Raw genomic sequence first — 22,499 nt, forward strand, 5'->3', positions numbered from 1 at the left:
TCTTTATTAAAAAAAGCCAAAAATCCATGTGGATTTACTTAACTGTTATTATTCATGAATTCACTAAATATGTAACACAGGACTAGGCGTCAAGCAGCATCTTCTAGGATGCTATTCTGATAGGAGTTACCAGAAGCAGTCTCCTTTTCCAATCTCACCTAAAAATAGCGTGATACACATTTCATTCATTAAAAGCAACACCTTTGGGTGATATTTTTGTAAAAATCATCTGACATATGGAAATACTTCTTATGCTTTAAGACCACTATAATGCATAGGTCATATCACAAAGACCTACATTTAGTTGTGTGTGTGTGTGCTGGCTGCCTGTGTGTGTTGGCTGTGGTGAGAATTGTCTCCATACTGTCCTAAGAGCCCCTTCTAGATTTTATATCAGTTATCATTCTACCAAAATAGGTCCCTTATTCCAGAGTTACTGGGAGTTGGGAGGTTACCAATGCAGAGAAGAAAAGGTCAGCTGAAGAAACAACAACACAGTCATCACTGAAATTTGGAGAGAAAACTGTTTAGACAACAATGCTGCTGTTAATGAAAAAAACATTTGTTCTTAGGCAACCTGCAAAGAGGAGAAAAAAATCTTTCAGGGTCCTGGCAATAAATCACAGAAGCACAGCTGCATCGGATAAACAGACCAGGATAGCTATTTCTCAGCAAATAATGTGGATGAAAGTACACTCGCTTTAAGACAAAATAGAATGCACCTGAAAACTAAGTGGTACCCCAAATGAGAAAAAAAGCAAACCTTGTTAATACACATGAAAATAAAATGCTTATCTGTGAGAGTTACTTTAAAAGTGGGAAGATATTGAGAAAAACCTGGGCTTTACAAGGCAGCCTAGGTTCATTTTTCCCACTCTGATTTACTAGCCATGTGACCTTGAACACATCACTTTTCCTTTCTGAGCCTTGATTTCTGGCCCAACTTACCACATCGAAATATTGTCAACTAAACGAAATGATATACCTGGGAACATCTGGTAAACTATAAGGCATTCAACAAATAGCATCTCTTTTTATTCCCTGCCAAGAATTACGCTGAGTCACCCAGACTTCGGACCTTGTCTATTTTGCTCAAAGTTCTACCTCCCGTACCCAGGATAGCACTTGGAAGACAGTATGCGCTCAGTAAACATTTGTTGAATGAATGATTTTTTGAATTGCTCCTCTGACTTGGAACTAAGGGAAGCCAGAATCATTTTAACATATGCGATGTTTCAAGGATCTCGCCCTTTTGGTTTTCTTCAATAAATGGCATCTTCCTTACTGTTTTCCTTAAGAAGAGGATCTTGCCTGGCCAATTTTCATATTTACCTTTTAAATTCTAAACAGACTCATCCTATGCAACAGAGAGAAAAAACTAAAAATGGAGCCATCACCCATCCTTTTTGATTGGCAGTTCAATACATGCTGCTTTCAGTTGTTCTAATTGTGGTGATGTCTGGATTAACACTGTAAACCAGAATGTGGGGCCAGACCAATGTGTCTGAGTGTCTAATACACTTTCATTCTGTCTGGTGGAACAGAAGTTTGGCACTGGGCACTTTTGTCAAAGCCAAACCACTGTATGACTTGCAGTAAAGGAAAACGACATTTCAAAGCTGAGTATAGCTGAACGTGCAATCTGTTTCTGATTGATGACTAAGAAATGTTACCATTAACCACCTGAAATACATTCTCAGGTTGGCCATAAAATACAAATTACAGGGATCATGAGATTCAAGCAATCATGAACACGGGCCTTTGTTTCATTCAGAAAAAGCAGATGCTTCTGTAGTAGGAAAAGTCCCTGTTGAGCAGATTTACAATACCTTTTATGTAACGTTTACCGAGCCAAAGCTAATGTATTCTAACAACTATATCAATGCATTCTCCAGAGATGATTGACGATGAAAAATAAACCCATTGACTCCCAAGTGTTTTGGAGGAGAAAATAAAGGCAACGAGTACTGAATTCGATACTCCTTGGTACAAGCCACACAGATGGATTAAGGTCAATGCCTAATTTGTCCTCAGGAAGAATACTTATAACAACGTTCCTTTTGTCAGCTAGATGTCCTTAAATTCAGCTCAGTGTGCCTGTCTACAATTCTGTTCTAGCAGCAAAACAGCAGTGATTAAGTCAACACTATTTTTCACGGGCTACGGACACATAAGGAAACCTAATATACTTAGGTAATCTGTGAATTTCCCTTGCAGGAAAAAACATGCAGTATGGCCAACATTGCTAAAAACATCCAAATAATGATGGCAAAAAGCTGTCTAGAAGTAACATTTGAAATGAAACAACCATACTGTTCATCCTACAGATGTTGCACCAGCCCTTACCTTGTTCACAAAGTGCACCAACGTAGCTCGGAAGGCAGAGGCACCTGAACGTATTAAAACCATCAACGCATGTGGCTCCATTGCGACAGGGGTTAGAGTGACATTCATCAAAATCTGAAATAAAATCATAGAAGGCCACAAAAGTACTTTCAGGAAAGGTCAAAAGATCCTATTTAGTGTAAGGTTGCCAGATAAAGAACAAAACAGCCAGTTAAATTTGAATTTTAGATTTAAAAAAATAATAATTTTTCAGTATAAATATATCCCATGCTATATTTAGGGCTACTTACACTAAAAAATTATTCTTTTTTTTTTTTTAACCTGAAATTGAAATTTAACTGACCTTCCTGCACTTGATTTGCTCAATCTGGCAACCCTAAGAAAATTTCAAAGTTATTCATAGGAGGGTCATTGTTTCCATTGCATTTAGATGGTCACATGAGTCCTAGAACTGGTAAAGAATTCCCTGGAACTTCCTACCCACAATCGTGGCTCATGCTCTGATTACCCCACCCGTGGAATACTGAAAATATGTAACTGGCCTGATTGCCTCTGGGCCTCTCTCTCTTTCCAACACATCATTCTGCTGACTGCCATCTCCTTTAAACACGGTCATGACAATTTGCTCCTTGGCTTCCAAACCTTCAATAGATCCCAACTGCCCAGGGCAGATATCTTCCAAATGTAGTCCCTGGACAAGCAGATCAGCATCACCTCAGAATGTCAGAGATGCACATTCCCAGGCCCACCCCAGACCTACAGAGTTAGACCCTGTGGGGGGATGGGAACAACACCTGGGGTTGCAGAAGCCATGCCCATGATTTTGATGCCCACTGAAGTCAAAATCACTCTACTAGAGTAGGAAGTAAACTCGTCGGTACGCTGGATTCAGAACCTTCTCAGACCTATCGAGATCCAACCTGCTTTCAAGGATTTTCTCCCACAAACCCATAAATAGGCATACCTGGAATACTCGCAGTCACCCAAATGTATTCTGCAGTCCGGGTGTCTGTGCCTTTGTTTGCTGTGTCTGAGTCTCGCCCCACCAGCTATCAAAATCCTCCCAACTTTAAGATCTTAGTAAGTGCCACCTTTCTACCCAGACCTCCATGATCTCTGATGAAATTAATGCTTTATTCTCTCAGCAGTTTGCAATTCCACTAAAAATTTAATTTATGCTTATATTAAATAAAAAGAATATTAAAACATATGACTTATACACAATACATTAAGTTTCCAAGAGGTATATAATGTATGGGTACCTAAGGAAATGGCCTTGGTAATGATGATATTACACAGCAGTGATACCAAACACTTTTATGATGCTTGCTAAGTGCCGGCCACTGTTCTAACAGCTTCACAGATATTAACTCATTACATTATTTTAAATTGACTTTAATGTAAAACAGAATGGGGGCCAAAGAGATGCTTTTATACATATATAGGTAAATATGATACTTAAGATGTAATTATTCCTTAAATGTAATCTATTGCTATTTCTATGTCCCTACTAGTTAGCACACAGATAGAGCTGACTAGCTCCATTGACTATTTTTTTAAAGACAAGCACTCTTTTAATATGAATGTTGAGGATTTTATCTCAATATTTCTGTGTAATCTAAAGCATTATCCATGGGCCTTCTTTACTCATTCGTAGGAAAAAACCTTTATGGGACCTCTAAAAGGATCACCTGGCCAGTGTATTCTCATTATCTCTTTTCTCAGAGGAAAGGTCTATCCATATTTACCCAAATCAGAACTGGGGTCTTTTAAAAAAAAAAAAAAAAAAAGGAAACCTAAATAAAAATGAGAGTGAAAGGAACTGATTTAGTAAACAGACAATGATATTAAAGAAGAGGAGGACAACCACCTCAAAACTTACTGAGGTAGAGGTGGGTTAGGCTGGCCTCTGGAGACACCCAGAGAAGGATCCTGCCCATTCCACCTCAGAGGAGCAAGTTAACTCAAAACACAAAAACTAAACTCCCTCATCTTTTAAATACAGCTTTTTAATATTTTTTTGTATTTAAATTGATTATTGATATGCAGATTTGGGGAAGGAGATTAAAATATTTCCTTACTATTTATGCAACTTTACATTTGTAAAGCCTATCTGGAAAAAATATAAAAAGACACAGTTCACCTCAGAAAGCTTCACTGAGTTTTGGGTATATTAACAAAATTCAGTAAACACCTGTCCCCATTTCCCAGACTCTACTTAAATTACTCCATGATTTTAACGTCATTTAACAAATAATTCATCTACACATGGGTTTCCCTGAAATCCTTTGAGCAATATAAATTCTGCCCCAATATATCTTCTGGAAAAGCATTACACTCTTTCAGACAAGAACATCTTACCAAGTTCACACTGGTCGCCACTGAATCCCGGCACACAGGTACATACGTAGGAAGTTTCAGTAGGATAACAGGTGCCTCCATTAAGGCACGGGTTCGTTTTGCAACGATCAGGTCCTACCATGTTCAGGAAAGTAAGAAAAACAATTAGGCTCATATCCAGGTTTTAATATATTGTAGCATAAATTGCCACTGACTGCTACCATAATATAAGCTTTACCATAGCAATTTAGATACTACGCATAAAAATTAACATTAACTTTACTCTCTGGAGTGTTTCTTGGCATTACAACTAATTGTTACAAATTGCATTCTATTCATTTCTGGGATTCAGTCATCATTATTTTTAAACAATAATTTGTACAGTATCTGGCAACTAATATATTCTACTGCAGATTTAGTCGGCATGATAATGGCAATTGATTTTAGTCAAAAATGATTACACATATGTGCACAGTGAATGGAAAATGTATTCTTTTAAACGAGGTTAGTTCATGTGAAATGGCTGGATACACAAAACATGCATTCTTTTTAGCAGTTTGGCTTGTTATCATCATTTGAATTATTATTGCCTTTTACCACTTAATGCTCAGAAACTGTTTTTCTTCGAAAGTGTGCACTGAAGTCTCTTCTGCTACATTAATATGCTTTTTCCAAAAACACGTTCCAAATGTACTCCTTTAAACTATACTTGAAGAAAAGCAACACATAAATTAAACTCTACTGTATAAAAACACACCCAAAGACAAAAATCTCACCTAAAATGAGACTCCCAATTTTTTTGAAACCCCAAATTTTTATTACAATTTTCTTATTAAAACACAAATAAAATCAACAGTCCTAGAAGATAAATGTAAAGGCCAGAGACACAAATTTCTGAGAAGAAACACTTTAAAATATGTTTCCTAAAGGCAAATACTTCTACAATACTTCAAGCACATATATTATTCTGTGGTATTGCTTGGATAATTGTATTTACATGAGTCGCTTCTATTTATTATTTGAATGCTTTTTCAGAATTGCTTATGTTTCAAAATGTTCAAAAATCCAGATAAGAGTTGAAAGTCTTACAAAATAATTGAGATAAATAGGCTAGATATGGAATAAAAACCATATTTTCAAGAATCTTCAGTCCCGAAACCCTGAAGTAATTACACATGAAAAAAGATATCTACTTAAGAAACACGAACTTAAGGAATATTGGAATAAGCAGGCACTGCTCTAGAAGGTAACTGAGTCTTTCCACACAAGAAAGTCAAACTCAAACTTTCCAAGTGTTAGGTAAACTCGGGACTACAAGAAAGACTTGATAGATACTACATTCACATCTATGGGTTCAACATTATAATCAGGTTGATTCAGATGCTTACACCTACTTCTTCAAATATAACCCCAATTTTTCTAAGACCCTTTCTCCTATAGTTCTAAAAATATGCAAAATCTCCCTAGCCATTTTAGCCTTCTGCCTTTGAAAGTACACTGTTTCTCTGTCAAGGATGCCGTCCACAACACATCTACGCGCTGCCCTCGGTGCAAAACCAAAATGACACGTATGTGACAGCGCTTGATAAACTGTGATGTGCCACACAAATGTGAAGTATTGTTATTATTCCCACCACAGACTCCAGACACCATGCTGAGACTATGGGACAAGGACTTGGCAAGAAAGTGGGTCCTTCTGTGAACCTAAAGTAGTTTAGGTTAGGAGAAAAGTTTTGTTTTGACAAATTCTGTTCTTCCCTAAACAGTTTGTATTACTCTCTGAAAGCTGAACCTGCGACAGAGAAACCAGGCAATCCGACGTGAGCTGCTGTTTACCGAATTCGCCTAAAGTCACAATTTGCTTTGTAATGAAGACGCAAGCTCTCATTCTAAGTAAATACTGTGGTCTGGATTACTGGTACACATTTCTCATCCATCTGTCAAACCTAACTCTCTATGACTTAACAATGATTTCTGTATTGTATTTTCACCAACCTGAGGTATTTTCAACTAAATTATAAGAGAATAAATACTGGCCAGATTACTAGGTTATCATTTACAAATTAAATATAGAGTGACAGCAAAAAAAAAATCCATCGACCACCTCTGATTAATTTTATTCATAAAATACTTCAAGTCATTTATAAAAGTTGCACTTTATGATTGATTATTTTACTCTATCTGAAGCACAACACACAGAAGCATTACTGGCACAAAAGATAACATTGAAATGATCGGGAGAATAATCCTAAGCATAGCCATGCTGTAAAACATATTCATTAAAATAAAACATATTTTCAACAACACAGCCCTTGAAGTACTGATTTTTTTTTTTCTTATCTAGGTCACTAGGTGGTAATGGCTATTTGTGGATTCCACTGACATTGTTATTTAAATAACATTACTAGAAAATACCCTGTTAAAGAAGACTTCTCACCATTATCAAGCTAGACGAAAAGGAAATATATTCTACAAAGTAAATATTCCAAGATTTCTGGCTTATAAATCATTAAATGTCAATTATTCACTTTTATACTATATTAACTGGAAACCAGGAAAGAGCAATGAAAAGACCATGACTTTGGCGTGGAGCTGATCTGGGTTCAAATCCCACCAATGCCATGGTGTGTGTGGCTACGCAACCCCCGGCAAATTACAGAACTTCTCTGAACATCCACATCCCACCCTTTTAAGTAGGGATAATAATATGGGGATGATGATAATAACAACACAGCATTTTTGTGATCATATAAGAGAGTCTGTGTGAACCAATATCAAACTCATGCTTCCTGTCCATTCAGGTAAAAAACAAAACAAAACAAAACAAAAAAACAGAAATCCTTTTTCGACAAGCAGGGCGCAAATACATACCCACTCTGGCTAGGCGCTGTGCTAGAAGCATTAGGCAGACTATCTGGAGCAAGGAAATTACATAAAAGTATGAACTGATAACTGATATTACACAAACTATAGTGAATGTTTATTAGAGTTATTTACTACTCAAAAAATTTTAAAGGCCTGACAGATTTTGATATTGCCATAATAGCACCCATCAATGAGAGATTTTTAAAAATGGGATTTTTTTTCCCCCTGTTTTTAACTAAGATGTATAACTACAGGGCATATGACAAAGCAATATTTTAGTTACGGGTAAAACCAAATTGAATTTTTACACCATTAACAATTTCACTTTTCCTATGTCGCAATCATAGGTTGTCTCTAAAACCCAGAAGAATACAAAGGATATCCATAAAGCCCAGAAATAATCTACACTCACTTTCTTTGCATCTAATTATGGCCTCAGTAATGTGGTCTGTCCTGTTATTATGTGAATAATATAAAATTCTCCACTGATTTAATATCACAATAAAAACTATATGCATAGATGTGTTAGGACCAAGGGACTGTTTCCAAGTTTGGAAACAGATTTATCAATGTTGTGACCTTACCTGGTAAATAGACTGCTGTGCCTTCCACTGACTCTTCATTAATGCCAATCAGGAAACCGGTTTCATTAGAAGTTTCCAGAAGGGAAAATGACGGTGTTGCAAGCTCAGTATTTAACTCTGCAATGCTTACTGTTGCCTGATTATTGGAATCAAGAATTCTCGCCGCTACTTTCTCTTCTGATGCTGCTACTGTGTAATCCTTCCCTCTGATCAAAGCTGCTTGTGTTTCAGGGTTTATTTCCAGAGAGGAAGGAACGGTGGGCCTCTCAGAAGTCTGTGGGCTGGGCTGAGGCACGACATCTGCCTCAACTCCATAAACTGCAGAAGCAGAAGTAGAATGTGGCCACAGTGTAGCACCTTCTAACTTAATGTCACCTGCGGTTATGACCACAGTTCCAGGCTCAGTGGTTCGAATACTGCTCTTCATTGTTTCTTCAGAAAGTCGAATATTGGTTTGGGTTTGGGAATCTTGGAGAATCTCAGTTCCCTCTTCAGCAGTCAGTTCTGTGGGAGAAGTTTCCATGTGTTCTAATAACTTAGGATGACTTTCATCTTCTGAAGGTTCTAATCCAGTGTCAGGAGATAAGGATGGAGGCTCGGTTATGTGAACGAGCTCTTCAGTCGATGATGTGAAAGTCACCTCAATATCTGCAAGTTTTCCTAGAGACCTCTGAGATGTGCCAGCATCTGTACCAGGCAGAGCACTCGCTGGGGGGTCTTCTGCATGTTCAGAGGCTCCACTGCCTAAGTAGACAGTGAGCAGAGATGATGGTGTCTGAGAGGACAACTTGGCAAAAGCTGAAACTGCTGATGTTGTATCAGTGTAATCTGAGGGATTGGATCCTTCTATCATGTTAGGTGCCTCTGTTAAACTCTGAGCCATAAGGTGCATAGTACCAATACTTACGTAGGGTGTAGGATCGATCAGTGCCTCCTCGGCTCCTGATGAGAATTCTGGCTGAAACGAAGGACCTACATGTTTCTTTTCTTCATACTCATCCTGTGTCTCCAAATGGCCCAATGTTGATATTACTTCACTTTGGTCTGCAATAGCTTGACCATCAGACAAGGTACTTGATTCAAAGACATCATCCAGGGCTTTTGCTTCAATTTTTGGTTCTTCAGTCTCTGGATTAACTGTGGCAGATGTACTAGGAAGGGGCAGGGATGTCACTGTGGGAAGCAAAATATCTAATTCTGTTTCTATGCTAGGAACAGGGAGCTCAGTTGTGAAGGTAAAGCCCATGGGATCTAAGTGGCTTCTGTCTTCAGAAGGTATCGATTCATTACGTGTTGTCTGAGTGTAGTTAGCCAGAAGAGGGTCACCAGAGCCCTCAAAGTTCTCTTCAGTTAAAGAAAGGTTAACAGCTACCTCATACTTCTCTTGCACTTGAGCGCTTTCTTCACTACTGCCATGTGGTCCTGATAGTACCTCTGGATCTATGTCTGTTTGCATTCCAAGGATGTCTACATATATAGGTTTAGTGTGATCAATATCTATGATAGTATTTTTATCTGATGTCAGCTCAGGTAGAATTTCAAGGATGGTACTCTCTGTAATTGTCAATATTAAATCCTTGTCCTCTTTGTCCAGATCTATAATGATGTTTTCAGTGGTTTTTCTTCTGTTAGGTTTTACAGTGGAATCCTCAAATCCTCTGAGATGGTCTTGGAAACTATCTGCAGCATCTTCTGTGGACCTCTCGTATGACACTGTATTTGACAGTGTGCTAGTTGGATCAGGGGAGCTTTCATTCTGCTCTAAATGAAGAGGCAGCAACATTGAAACTGTTGGAAATCCATCAACAGTAACAGCTTTAGCACTTGGAACCTCAGGATGTTTTTCCAGGGATCTATCAGAAACAAATGTGGTGCTTCCTTGCCTGGTTGCCTGAGTAGTTCCAGAAGTGTGGACTAAATCAACCATATCCAATTCCCCAGATCCCTCTCCAGAATGTTCATAAAGCAAGTCAGATGGTTTTGGTGATGTAACAAATCCTGTGGCCATTTCAAGACCATAAGTTCTAGCCAGAAAATCAGAGGGAGGGGTTGCCGTTTCTTTTGTTTCTGCTGTTGAAGAATTCTCGTTAGAGACTTGTTCAGTCATTGGTTGTAGTCTACTAGTCTGGATTTCTTCTGCCCGACCATGGGTCTGATTTTGAGGATTTTCAGTATCTGTGGAGAAAGTGAGAGGTGCCATAGAAGGTCCTTCAGTTCTGGTGTCACTTAAAATTTCTAGTAAGGTTGGGCTGGATGCTGTCTCAATACCTTCAGAGAGGCTGTCTGTTTTGGAAATGGGTGGTCTAACTTCATTTGCTACATTTTCCATTTCCTCATAGTCTTTGGTTGTATCACTTATGAGGCTGGTTTCTAAACTCTCCATGTGAGAAGCCTGGGGAGAGAATGTGGTAGTGATTTGTTCCGTTTCAGTAAAATTCACTGATGCCGTAGTAGCCCATTCTTCTCCTGATCCCAGTCCAGAGAATAAAAGATCGGTATCTGACTCTTTCACTGTGGGCCTCACAACTTTGGGAAAAGGTTTTAGAGTTTCCTCCTTTTGGATTGGAGAATCTGTAACTACACTTTCAGCTGATAAAGATTCAGTCACTGAGGTAGTAGCTAAGAAAAAATGGGATTTTTTGGTAATGTCAGGGAGAGCAGTATAGGGTTCCAAGCCCTTTGCCTCTGGATCTGGAGTAGACACATCAGCGAAGGAAATGCCTTCCTTCTCCATTTCCTCACCAGTACTGTCAGTTCTCTTCACTGTTAGCGTAGAATAATCTGTGGCTCGGAGTCCAGTTTCAGTAAATGTTTGTGAATCAAAAATTGTTTGTTCTGGTGCAACAGAGCTTTGAGGGGATTCAAAAGATTTTGGTTCTTGAATCTTCTCCTCTGATGCTGTCTCACGTTCAGTTCCTTGCCTTACAGGGTTGACTTCTTGCATGGACCATAATTTGGCTGGCTCCATAGTCTGGCGAAAGTTCACTGAAACTGTGCCATTGACTGTCACTTCTCCCTTTTCTGTTGCGGCTTCAGTACCTTTAGCTTCTGCTGTTGGTAAAATGGTGATCCTTTTATCGGCTTCATTAACAGCACCTTCTTCTCCCAATCCTTGGTCAATAAATGGGGAATCTGTACCAGAAACATTTCCCATAGCACCGGGAAACACTTGGTCCACCTTGCTGCTTACCGAGACCAGCTGCTCACCTGAGCCCTCAGCTGAGGCTGTGAACTCTTCCCAGGGGAAGGTGGAAATGCTGACAGAGGTGCTATTGGGTCCTTCTGAGTCAGCTCTGTGGTTGCTGTGATCTGAAGTAGGTATCACAGATGATGAAATCTGGGTATCCTTAAATGCTGCATCCCCAGAGCCTTCCATCATTACTGTTTCTTCTTTTGCTATGGGATAAGTTACTGTTGAGTACTCTCTAAAGTCACCACTGAAATCTTCTTCCAAAGGAAAATCTGTAGAAATGCCCTTTATTTCTGGCCCACGATTTTGTTCTCCTGAGACCTCTGAAATCAAGTTCTCTTTGGATGTTTGGCTTATAATTTCAGCCACCTCTCTGTCCATTACAGTGCTCAAAACTAATCCTGTTGGCTCAAAAGGGAATATAGTTTCCACATGGGGAGACAGAGTGCCAGCTATCTCCTTTCTGGTTGGAATTTCAGACTCTAAACTTAATGAAAATGAAGAAACAGTGGCTATTTCTGGGTCAGCAGCAGCTTCCCCAGAGCCCAGCTCCATAGAGAGAGAGGCGGGGCTCCCTGGAACAGCGGACAGCCCCCCCTGAGCCCCAGGTTGACTGCTACTGCTGGGCTCAGCAGTCTGTGCCCCCAGACCATCTAAAACATTCGTTTCTGTAAAGACAAGAGTAGAACTTGTCATTTCCTTTTCAGATTCTGTGGGTTTTGTCGAGGACATAAACCTGTTCCTGGTAGTAGATGCTGAATCGCTAGATGTAGCTTCACTTGAGCTTTCTAATTCAGAGAGTAAAATCAATTGATCTAATCTCTGTGTAGATGAATGCACCTGAACTGTAGGAGCTGTACTTGGGGTTCCCTTCTCCTCATCTTTCCTCTTCTTTCCTTCAAGAGCTGTACTGAACACCCACTCAGAAGTGTCTGTTTCCCCTCCAAATTTGGTAGGCACGACTTCTGCAGAAGGTTGTTGAGAAATGGAATAAAAGGTCGTTGCAGGAATATCAAAAAGACCTTCTGTGATCATGATCTTGCTGGTGTCTAAAGTAACCAGTGTATCCATAGTATTTCTCTGTGATAAATCAGTTGTCACAGTGAACATTTTATTTTTATCTTCTTCTGCTTCTCCAGAGCCTTCTGGAAATGGGATTGAAGGACTCCCTGAGAGCTCTACATTTTCTCTAGGGGTTATTTCTACCCAGTTTTCTACAGTGGGCAATGGGCCATCAGGGAGGGCATTTCCTATGAAGGCAACCGATACTTCCTCTGAAACATTGGCTGACACAGAACTTGGAACTATACTTGGAGTATACGTGATAGAAGTACTTTTATCTGCCTCTTCACCAAATGTTCCTTCAGTAGCCCTTGAAAAGATCATTTTTTGAGATTCTTGGTCAATGGCAGCATCTCCTGAAGACTCTTCAGAAAACAGAGGTACAGGTTCTATATGTTCATGGACCAGATTATCAAGTTCAGGCCCCCTCTCTGTGACCGATTCTGGCCCCTCTGTGGCTTCTCCCTCATGGAACGGGGCTGTGGGGAAAACATCAGGCTCACCACTTGAAAAATGTTCAGGTGTTTCAGGGTAAGTCTCGGGCTTCCACGTAAGTTCAAGCGACTCAGTTGTTTCTTGCGACTCGTTAGGTTGCACGGCAGTAGACAATCCAGGATCAGCTATCACAAACGGATGCGTTTCACTTTCACTGCTGTCTGAAAGATTTTGAGAAGGTGCAACACTCTCAAACTGGCCACGCCTAGCTTCTGCTGCTTCTGGGTCCTTGGGCACCGTGGTGACCAGATGTTTGCCGTTAATGTACTGCACTGATGGGGTGGTCGTTACGTCAGTAGCGTTTGCACACTCTTCGTCTTCCCCTTCGTCTTCTTCACTGTGGTACAGATCTAGTTCAATTAACTCGGGTAAAATTTCAGCAATTAGATCGTGCTCTGGATCTGTTTCTTCACTACAAGGTTCATCTTCTTTAGATTCTGAATCTATTGGATGACCACTTACACTCAAATCACTCATTCGACCTGAAAAAAACAAAGAGTTTTCACAATACTTGAATAGAAGATTTGGCAGTGTATGACAGAAGAAATCGATAGCAAGGCTGGCTGATCACACTCACGCACACAAGGAAGGATTCAAATCTTTTCACATAAAGTGCAATCACCCTTCTACACATGGTTCTCAGTCTCCAAATTTGTGGAGTCACATTAACAATAGGAAAAATAAATCCAATATAAGATTATAGAAACAGGTTATGAGAACTCTTCAACATGTCTAACAAAGCAAGGCCCTTAAAATGAAACAAGGAGTCACATATGTACATTGTAATCATGAAATGTGGGAATTCATATGCATGTGAACTGAAAAAAAAAGAAAAATTAAGACCATTTGACCAGATCATACAGAAAAAGTAAGCGATTACTGTTTTATGTAAGGGGAGGCTGAGACACCCTCTATTCAATAAGGAAATGGGAAGAGATTCCTTCTCTTGCCATAATCCGTCCTAGAGAAGACTGTTTCCAGAAAAGTAAAAGAGAGGTTTCTTTATAGCCTTTTCACAGTGCATCAACAGTCCCTCCCCAGTGTAACAGTGAGACAAGATTTAGCTGCGTAGGCTGCAGCCATGGACCAGACACCAGGACAGGAAGCCCTGCATGGGGGGCTCTGCGCAGGGAGAGCTCACTGAGAACACCAGGAAGGAAGGAAGAGCCCACCATGCTTTACACCTTTGTCCTTCATGAGAGGCGATCTGGATTGGGTCAGTTACATACAGTTCTTTTTATTAACATTTTCTCCAACGGAAGTTCAGGAGTCATACCTAAACATCCAAACTAGCATAATTTAAGTAACACATATCCTCAGAGCACTCCCTAGATTGTAAATTGCTATAAGGTACCAACCACTAAGCTCCATGGGCTCTTCTGCTTCCAGAAATACACCAGCCAAACCCTTGTCTGGGCACCAGGAAGGAGGAATTCTGGGTTGTATCACTTTTATCAGAGTGGAATTCAGTTGTCCGAGGACAGAGTTCTGCCACTGCAGCTGTCCTTGTCCCAGTGTCACGGTGAAAGGTGCCTGTGCATGCAAGGACCCATGAAGAAGACAAAGAGCAGCATGGAGGACTGCACAGTGTCTCGCTCTCCCACCCCAGGAATACTGCTGCAGAATTCATTTTTGGCTGAGCCCCAATTCATGCCACAAATGCTCAGGCGAAACCTGAGCAACTTACAGAAGGAATAATTACGACGGAGCCACCCCTGTCCCCCATTAGTAGGGAGATTGTTCCTGTAGCAAGAAGCCACTCCTTTCCATGCATGAAAGGATCAACATCTAGCATTTACTGACAAGTCAGACGAGGAAAAAACCCTATTGAGAAGGAACGGGTCTTGCCTGTATTCTTTATGCACCAAAATAAATTCAGAAGTATATGAACTATCAGTAAAAACTCTAAGAAACTCCTCTATGTTTTTAACTATGGTTTGCTTAGAAAACCAAAGACCACAAGACTTTTATGGAACTGGAAGACATATACTATATTTACCTTTATCCCTTTGGCCCTAATAAAAGCAAAAAAGAAAACTCTTTTCTGTATCCCATCACATCTTCACTGCGTAATCTCCATAAACTATTACTTGCATAGGACTGGGTTATTCTTACCCTAACCATATGCCCTATAACCAAATCTCCTTCTCATTCCACCTCAGACATTCAGCCTTTCAACTATGGACACAAGAGCTTATGGGTAGTCAAATGAATAAAAAATACTTCTACCATAAGAGAAGTGAGATCAACGTGTAACTCTAGTACATTACAAAAATATAAAATGAAGACAAATGATTTCTTTTTTTTTATTTTTTTTTATTTTTTATTTTTATTTTTATTTTTTTTTAAAGATTTTATTTATTTATTCATGAGAGACAGAGAGAGAGAGAGGCAGAGGGAGAAGCAGGCTCCCAAGGAGCAGGGAGCCCGATGCGGGACTCGATCCCGGGTCTCTGGGATCATGACCTGAGCCGAAGGCAGATGCCCAATCATCTGAGCCACCCAGGCGCCCAAGACAAATGATTTCTGCCACAGATGCTGTAACAACTCCTAATTGCCAAACAAGAACATGACTAAATGCCTTACATTTTTTCAAAAAAGTATAATTAAAAGCATAAGCTCGTTCAATATTAGATCACTGAAGTTGTTACTGTGATCTTACAGTGTCTCATGGTGTATGTTTTAAAAGAGGACACTTTTAAGATCTTCAGATAATAACACCTCTTAATATGGCTTGCAATGAAGCCCACTGTTTTGCTATGAAAAAAAATGTGTGATAATATATATGCATATGTACAATATGTATATGTGAATACGTTTTAAATGCCTTTGTACAAATGAATCTTTTGAAATATCACATCAGTAATTTTATCTAATCAACAAATTAAGTAGTCTTTCATTGCTAATACTATTTTAACATAGTTGAGGTAAGCCAGACTCAGTTAAACTATTTTGTACAACTTTATAGCGTCTAACTGGAGCTTCAAAAATATGCATATCTTCAATTGTTAATACTCTCGTTTTGCATTCAACCTTTTGCATTAGGTTTCATGAGGTGTAAATAAAACCAGAATTCACCTCAAGAATTATCACACACACAGACACTAAATTCACACAATATCTTTCATTTAAATATGGAAAGAATTTTAAATAAGAAACACATAGGTCTGTGTCAAGCATATAAAGAATCCCCACCACATTTTGTACTGTTTTACAAATAATGGAGATAAAACTAACCATTCAGCCAAGCTTCTCCAAACAAACATGGGATAAATAAGGAAATGACTGCTTAATAGTGTTTATTTATAAACTCCTAGGCCAGGAACAGGACAAACAACACTCATTGCCTGTATAGGTTTATATAGGTTTCTACATAAATTCCTTACTTAAAAAAATAGTAAAAAAAGAAAACCTGATATAAACATATCCCATGATCTTCTTAGTGAATATAAATGGAGGTCCCATCAATGTAGGATGTTGGTAGCTCTAAAAATTAGTGGGGTGAAGAAAAGCAGAGAGAAAGAGAGAAGACACTAAGGTATGTCAGTGTATCAACTATCTGTGTGTCAAAGGAACCGACATGTCATGATGTTCACTTAGATGTTTTACAAAGGAATGAATAATTTCAAATAAAATGTTTCCCCCGCCCCCAGGATAGAAAACAAAGAAAAACTATAATTGTAAATCAACAATTTATATAATAATTTCATTGACTATCAATTCTTATTAAATCTACTTAATTCAATTAATAAAAGACCCTGGCATTCACTTTATATTCTCTCATTTTAGTTCCAATGAACAAAGTATAACATTGTTTTAGTCCAGTTTCCACTTGGATAATGAACTTCAACATTTCTTATTGCACATGAATCTATGGGGACTTCCGTTAGCATTGTAGACTACTGTATCAGAACATTTTACTAAAAGATTCAACTGTTAGATGCAATATATTCCATTTTCTAACCTAAGTAAATATGACAATATTTCAATCACAGCAATACAAACATAGCAGAGTTGGCCTTTGCATATTCTTCACGAACAGTTGGTTTCATACTGGTTTTTGCACACAAAATTAAATTCACTACCACAACCGTGCATGCCACCCAACTGTATTATCTTCCCAGAAGGCAACTGACTGCATAAAATGTACTACCTATTATGTATCAGACTGTATTGCAGACACTTGCTTACCAACTCTATAGAGACCTAGGACCTCCAAGAATATCTTCCAAGTCTGTTTGTCTGTCTGCCTGCCTCTCTCTCTCTTTCAAACACATGCTCTTTCCAATAGGTTAGAAAAATGGCCTTACTAAACTCTTTTCTCTTTATTTGAAAAGGAAAATTTTTGAGTGTACATATTGCAAACTATCAATCATTACATTTAATCTAGGATTCCTTCTTGCACCTGCCTCCCAAGTATCTGATCTGACTTGCTTTCAGAATAGTAGAAAACATAGAATCATCTTAAGCTGTTTTGTCTCACGCTTCTCATTGTACCACGAGGCTGGCAATCACCAAAGAACTATCAGCGCATCACACTAAAGAGTGACTGAGAAGAAGAGATATATTTTAAAAAGTGCTCATTTGATGTGTATCACAAAAATGTTCTACTAAAGGGGAATTCTTAAATAAAACAGATACAAAATAAGAGCTGAAATTATTTTGTTTCCTTTTTCCCTAGTCTCACAATTAAGTGACTAATATTCATTGTTTAAATAAGTTGTGTCAGCTTCCAAATGGTTTCATCAGATTTCTTAATATTGTTTTGAGGGTGAGGGAAATGTCCATTATCTAGGGCTTTAAAGGTAATTTTTTTCCACCAACAGATTCTCTACAGATCAATCTACATTTTATTCTGTCAGTGTGGCTAGTGCGTTCCCATACTTTTAAAATCTCACAGGGGGTGTGGAGCTCTGAAATCTACCCAGTATGGATGGACGAGTTCTTTCCCACCACCCCATACTCCTGTCATTGCTACCTGACATCTCACCCAGACTCCTATTTGCTCCTTTTTGTGATTCAGTCTTTAAAATCACTTTTTCATCCCTCATTCTTGTTACTACCCCCACCTACCACACATGTTATCAGGTAGTTATAAGTACTACCATTACTGCAAACCATAAAAATTTCTTTGTGGGGTGTGGTGGCGGGGACACCTGTGCTATTGTAAAAGCAGGTATACTATTCCAAAATCATGATCTGCTCTATTTCCTATTAACAGGGCAACCTAACGGAGTAATTAACGTTCCCAGCTCTTAGATGAACAAGTCCTTATAAAAGACTCTCTATTTTAGAATTTTATTCTAAGGATAATATAACTTTTATTTGGATTTCAAGAGTCGAACCACAGAACTCTACACAGTGTATGTATAATCCGTTCTATGTTTATACGAATATATTTTTACAGCTTGACTTGAATATACTAGTACCACAGTTAATAGATTTTTTAATGGCCTTTCACATAACGCTTAATTGCGAGCTGACCTCAAATTATTCACCAAGTATTTTTAAGTACTTCACGGCAGAATTTTGTGGACATAGCGCAATCTTCCAGTCATGATGTTAGCAGACACAAAATATAGTTGCTAAGATGCACAGGCAGCTGGCTAAAGTTCACATTCTCTTTGGGGAATTTTACAATATAAGTTTAAGAGCTTTTAATTAAATATAACTATATACCAATTTACTCAGCAGAGATATATTAGGATCACATTTCTTTAGTAAAATGGATTTCATTTTAATGTGTAACAGAAATATTTTGTTTCCTTATTTTAAAAATACAATAGGCAACCATACTGAAGTGCCTGAGCAATACTTACAGAATTTAGAGGAAGTTTGAAGTTCTTTAAGATGTTTATATGTTTTCTGACACATACCTATAGGTCCAACAGCCAGACAGAAACAAATGCCTCAATTTCATTCACGTTTGATGTGTTCTTAATTTAAAATAAAATGCTGGCACCTCGGGAAGCAAAGACAATCACCTAATATAAACTTTTTTTTTTAAGATTTTATTTATTTATTTGAGAGAGAAAGAGAGAGAGGGAGAGAGGGAGGGAGAGAGAGTTCGTACTAGCAGGGGTAGGGGCAGAGGAAAGGCAGAAGCAGACTCCCCACTGAGCAGGGAGCCCCATACAGGCTCAATCCCAGGACCCTGAGATCACCTGAGCCGAAATCAGATGCTTAATCCACTGAGCCACCTAGGCACTCCCACCTAATATAAATTTCAATCAGATTGTTTCAGACATCCTAAATTCCTCCAATATTTTCAAAATTTGAGACACTAAAAATAATGCCAACTCAATATGTTACAAAAATTGACGTTAGTAATCAAGATATAAACACCCTCCCCAAATCTCTTCAGGTATTTTTGCATCCTTAATTAATTACCTCAATAACTGAAAATCAAGTGATATTTATATCAATACTCAATCTCCCCAGAGATGAGAGAGATTAAAGGTTGGGAGACCAGCATTAGATTCTGTGACCCATATCTCCCTATTAACTCTGCTAGCTGAGGTTCATTTGGTGCAACTCCCAAGCATGTTATCTTATACTGACAGCCTCCTCTTGCTGAGCAAGGAGCTTGGTATTTCTCAATTCATGAATTTTATACCCACAAAGTAATATATGTGTATAAACAACATAAGTGTTTCTGATGGCCTCAAATTTAAGAGGCAGACATGTTATGAGGATGATAAATGGGAATCATCTCTTTTCCCCAACTTGAGATAATCCACTAATGATGCTGTTCCTTCAAGTGGAAAGAATGTGTTTAGATACAGTCATCTGGTCTAAGTGCGCTTAAGGAGATATCACCAAGTGTGGCCTTTTCTTACTTATAAAAAAGGCCCCGGGGACTTCATAACTTCCAATTTTTAAAGAGCAAGGGCTTTCCTGGAGAGCATAATCAAGTAAGTTTGGGACCTTCAAGCATTTCTGAACAATAAGAGAAAGAGCTATATGAAAGAGAAGTAAGCCAGGTTATTTAGGTTTCACAGTTGCTTAAAAATATAACAAACAAAAACCAACAAAAATATTACACTTATTATCTTTTTCACTTTAGTTCTCCAACATTGTCAAAGCCTTTGATAGATGACAGATAGATAAAGAGATAGATAGGTACCAAATATCCTAACACCAGAAAAACACTTCAGTCAGGATCAAGGATTTAAAATTTAAGTAAAAGCTTTGAGTAAAGTAAAACAACTGCCTCCCCTAAATAAATATGCTTATACTTCCTTTCTAAGACCTCTAAATTATAGCTGGTAAGATAAACTTTGCCAGACACCAGGTTATTTTCAATTATGTTACTCCTTTCTTCAAAAGTCCATAGTTTCTGCTCACCTCCTTCCACCTGACCTCTTCACACAGGGTGTTCGAACAGTCCCATTGACTGTCCCCATATTTATCCTCTTCCTTCAGTTCTCTGTTAGAATTCTCTGCTTCTCTGCCTTGGAGCCCAGCAACTCCACGTCCCTTTCTTATTATCCTCCTCATTCCCTGCTCAACTTCCGTTCAAGAAGAGCCCTCCCACCCCCAACTTGGAATGCTTCACAAATCCTCCTTTGAACTTCACCCATGCATTTATGAATGATCCAGCTAAAGCCTCAGTTCTCCAGGACATCTTCTCTAAAACTCCTCAGCCCAAACTGGTTGTATCTTTGATTTGTATGCCACAGGACTTAGGTCATATTGTTTCTTATTTATAAATTCCTTAGCTGTGTTTATATTTTTGTCTCACCTCCCATTCTAAATTCTGTATTCCGTAATTAAAGTGAGTGAAGGGATCCTTTAAACATGAATGCCCTTCATACTCTTGCCACACAGCCCCTCTTTGAGAATTTTGTTGGAAGAATGTCTGCTCAGGTTTTTATCATCAAGAAAGAAAATGTTTACTATTAGAGTTCAATACTTCCTTTGAAAAATGTGAATTTTAGGCTGAAGAAATTGTTGTCTTTTGATTGCAGTAGCGGATCGAATTCTTAAGATACAACTAAAGAACCATACAGATAACGCAAACAGTAAAGACTCTTCTGGATATAATAATCCAGATAATCCAAACGCGCAGACAGTTTCAATTTTTTTTTTTTTTTTTTTTTATCATTCACCTTATTCCAAATCCAGGATTCCATATAGGCTTGTATCAGGGTGGTAATCACCGTTTTTCTTAATGTAAATGTATAATGAACAAAGTCACTTTGGTAGTAGAGTCAGAAGAATCCCTAAGCCATAACCATATGTATTTCCTTATAGTTTCCATGTTGATGTAGAGAAGGTAACATGGATACCGCAAAGTGAGGTATGCAGTCTGGGTAATTCAAGACATATTTTCCACCCCTTACCATTACTTCTGATTCAATTACAATTATTCCTGAAACTTTTAAAAAACATGTATTTTAATGATATTTAATTCTATTTTCTTCCTTACTTACAGATGCCAAGGTTCATTTTAACACTTGTGACAAAAGCTACACTTCCCAAAATATGATCAAAGAGCACCATTTCACTCAGAGGAGACTGAATCAGACATATTCTTTTTCTCCTTAAAATTGGTAAAGTACAGCTTAACTGGCAGAGGCTTAAAGCATCCCCTTCCCCAGGAGTGTCTACTTCAGCCAGCTGTCGGCAGGTCAGAAAGCCTTTACTTTATTAATGTTCAACACTCACTGTGTATCAAAATCACATGAGATGCGTTTTAAAATACAGATATCTAGTAATGAAAAATAAATGAAGCAAATTTAAGAAAAGAAACTAACAAAAAGTACAAATGCCCGAGTCCCCCCACCAGAAATCCAGATTCAGGTTGTCTGATGAGGGATGGGGACGTGAGCATTTTTACTTAAAGGCTCCCTGGCCATTCTAATAGACAGCGAGGGTTGAGAAGCAGTGTTGGCAATATTTATGCACTGGGCCATTTCCTGGTGTTTCTCAAACCCCCATGGTCAGAATGGCATCACTGTTGGTTAGCTGCCTGGTGCCTGGTTAGTTTAGCTCTGGCCCACCCCTGCCCCTCTGCCCCGGGGCAAGCTGGGTGGTTGCTCAGTGAGGGAATGAGTGTCCAGAGTTTCCTGTGAAGCCAAATCTAAAGATGCTTCTTCTATTAATTTATTTCATATTACGTCTAGTTTTATCTTTTTACTCAAGCAAGCAAATAGCCTTTATTATATGTTTTTGCTTACTAATTATTTCAAGTTGCCTTCCCTATTACGCAATAGATTGCGTTATCTTCTTTTCTCCAGGCACACAATAGCCTGACTGAATGACTTTATTTTTTTTTAATTTATTATTTATTTATTTTTAAGATTTTATTTATTTATTTGACAGAGAGAGACACAGCAAGAGAGGAAACACAAGCAGGGGGAGTGGGAGAGAGAGAAGCAGGCCCCCCGCCGAGCAGGGAGCCGACGCGGTGGGGCTCCATCCCAGGACCCTGGGATCACGACCAGAGTGGAAGGCAGATTCTAAACGACTGAGCCACCCAGGCGCCCCTGACTGAATGACTTTATTTCAACGCCTCCAATTATCTCCTGGAAGTAAGTGTGAAGAGATGGGAGGAGAATGTTTCATCTGCAGAGAGTAAAATGGCTTCCCTACAGAGCAGAGCAAGGTGAGAG

General features: G+C 38.8%; 1 protein-coding gene across 3 annotated transcripts in view; it reads right to left on the reverse strand.

Moving 5' to 3' along the window:
- The window catches only part of VCAN (versican), a 116,887-nt gene that overhangs the window by 31,415 nt on the left and 62,973 nt on the right, over positions 1–22,499 (reverse strand). For 2 of the 3 annotated variants that reach the window (XM_036091246.2, XM_078067089.1), the window contains 3 exons: positions 8,136–13,364; positions 4,708–4,821; positions 2,347–2,460 (listed from right to left, as the gene is read on the reverse strand). In XM_036091246.2, coding sequence (XP_035947139.2) covers positions 2,347–2,460; positions 4,708–4,821; positions 8,136–13,364 — 5,457 coding nt within the window. The remainder of the gene's footprint in view (positions 1–2,346; positions 2,461–4,707; positions 4,822–8,135; positions 13,365–22,499) is intronic. The other variant, XM_078067090.1, reaches the window with a different exon arrangement.

The sequence above is a fragment of the Halichoerus grypus genome, chromosome 2, assembly GCF_964656455.1.
Source record: "Halichoerus grypus chromosome 2, mHalGry1.hap1.1, whole genome shotgun sequence".
In the NCBI taxonomy this organism is placed as follows: domain Eukaryota; kingdom Metazoa; phylum Chordata; class Mammalia; order Carnivora; family Phocidae; genus Halichoerus; species Halichoerus grypus.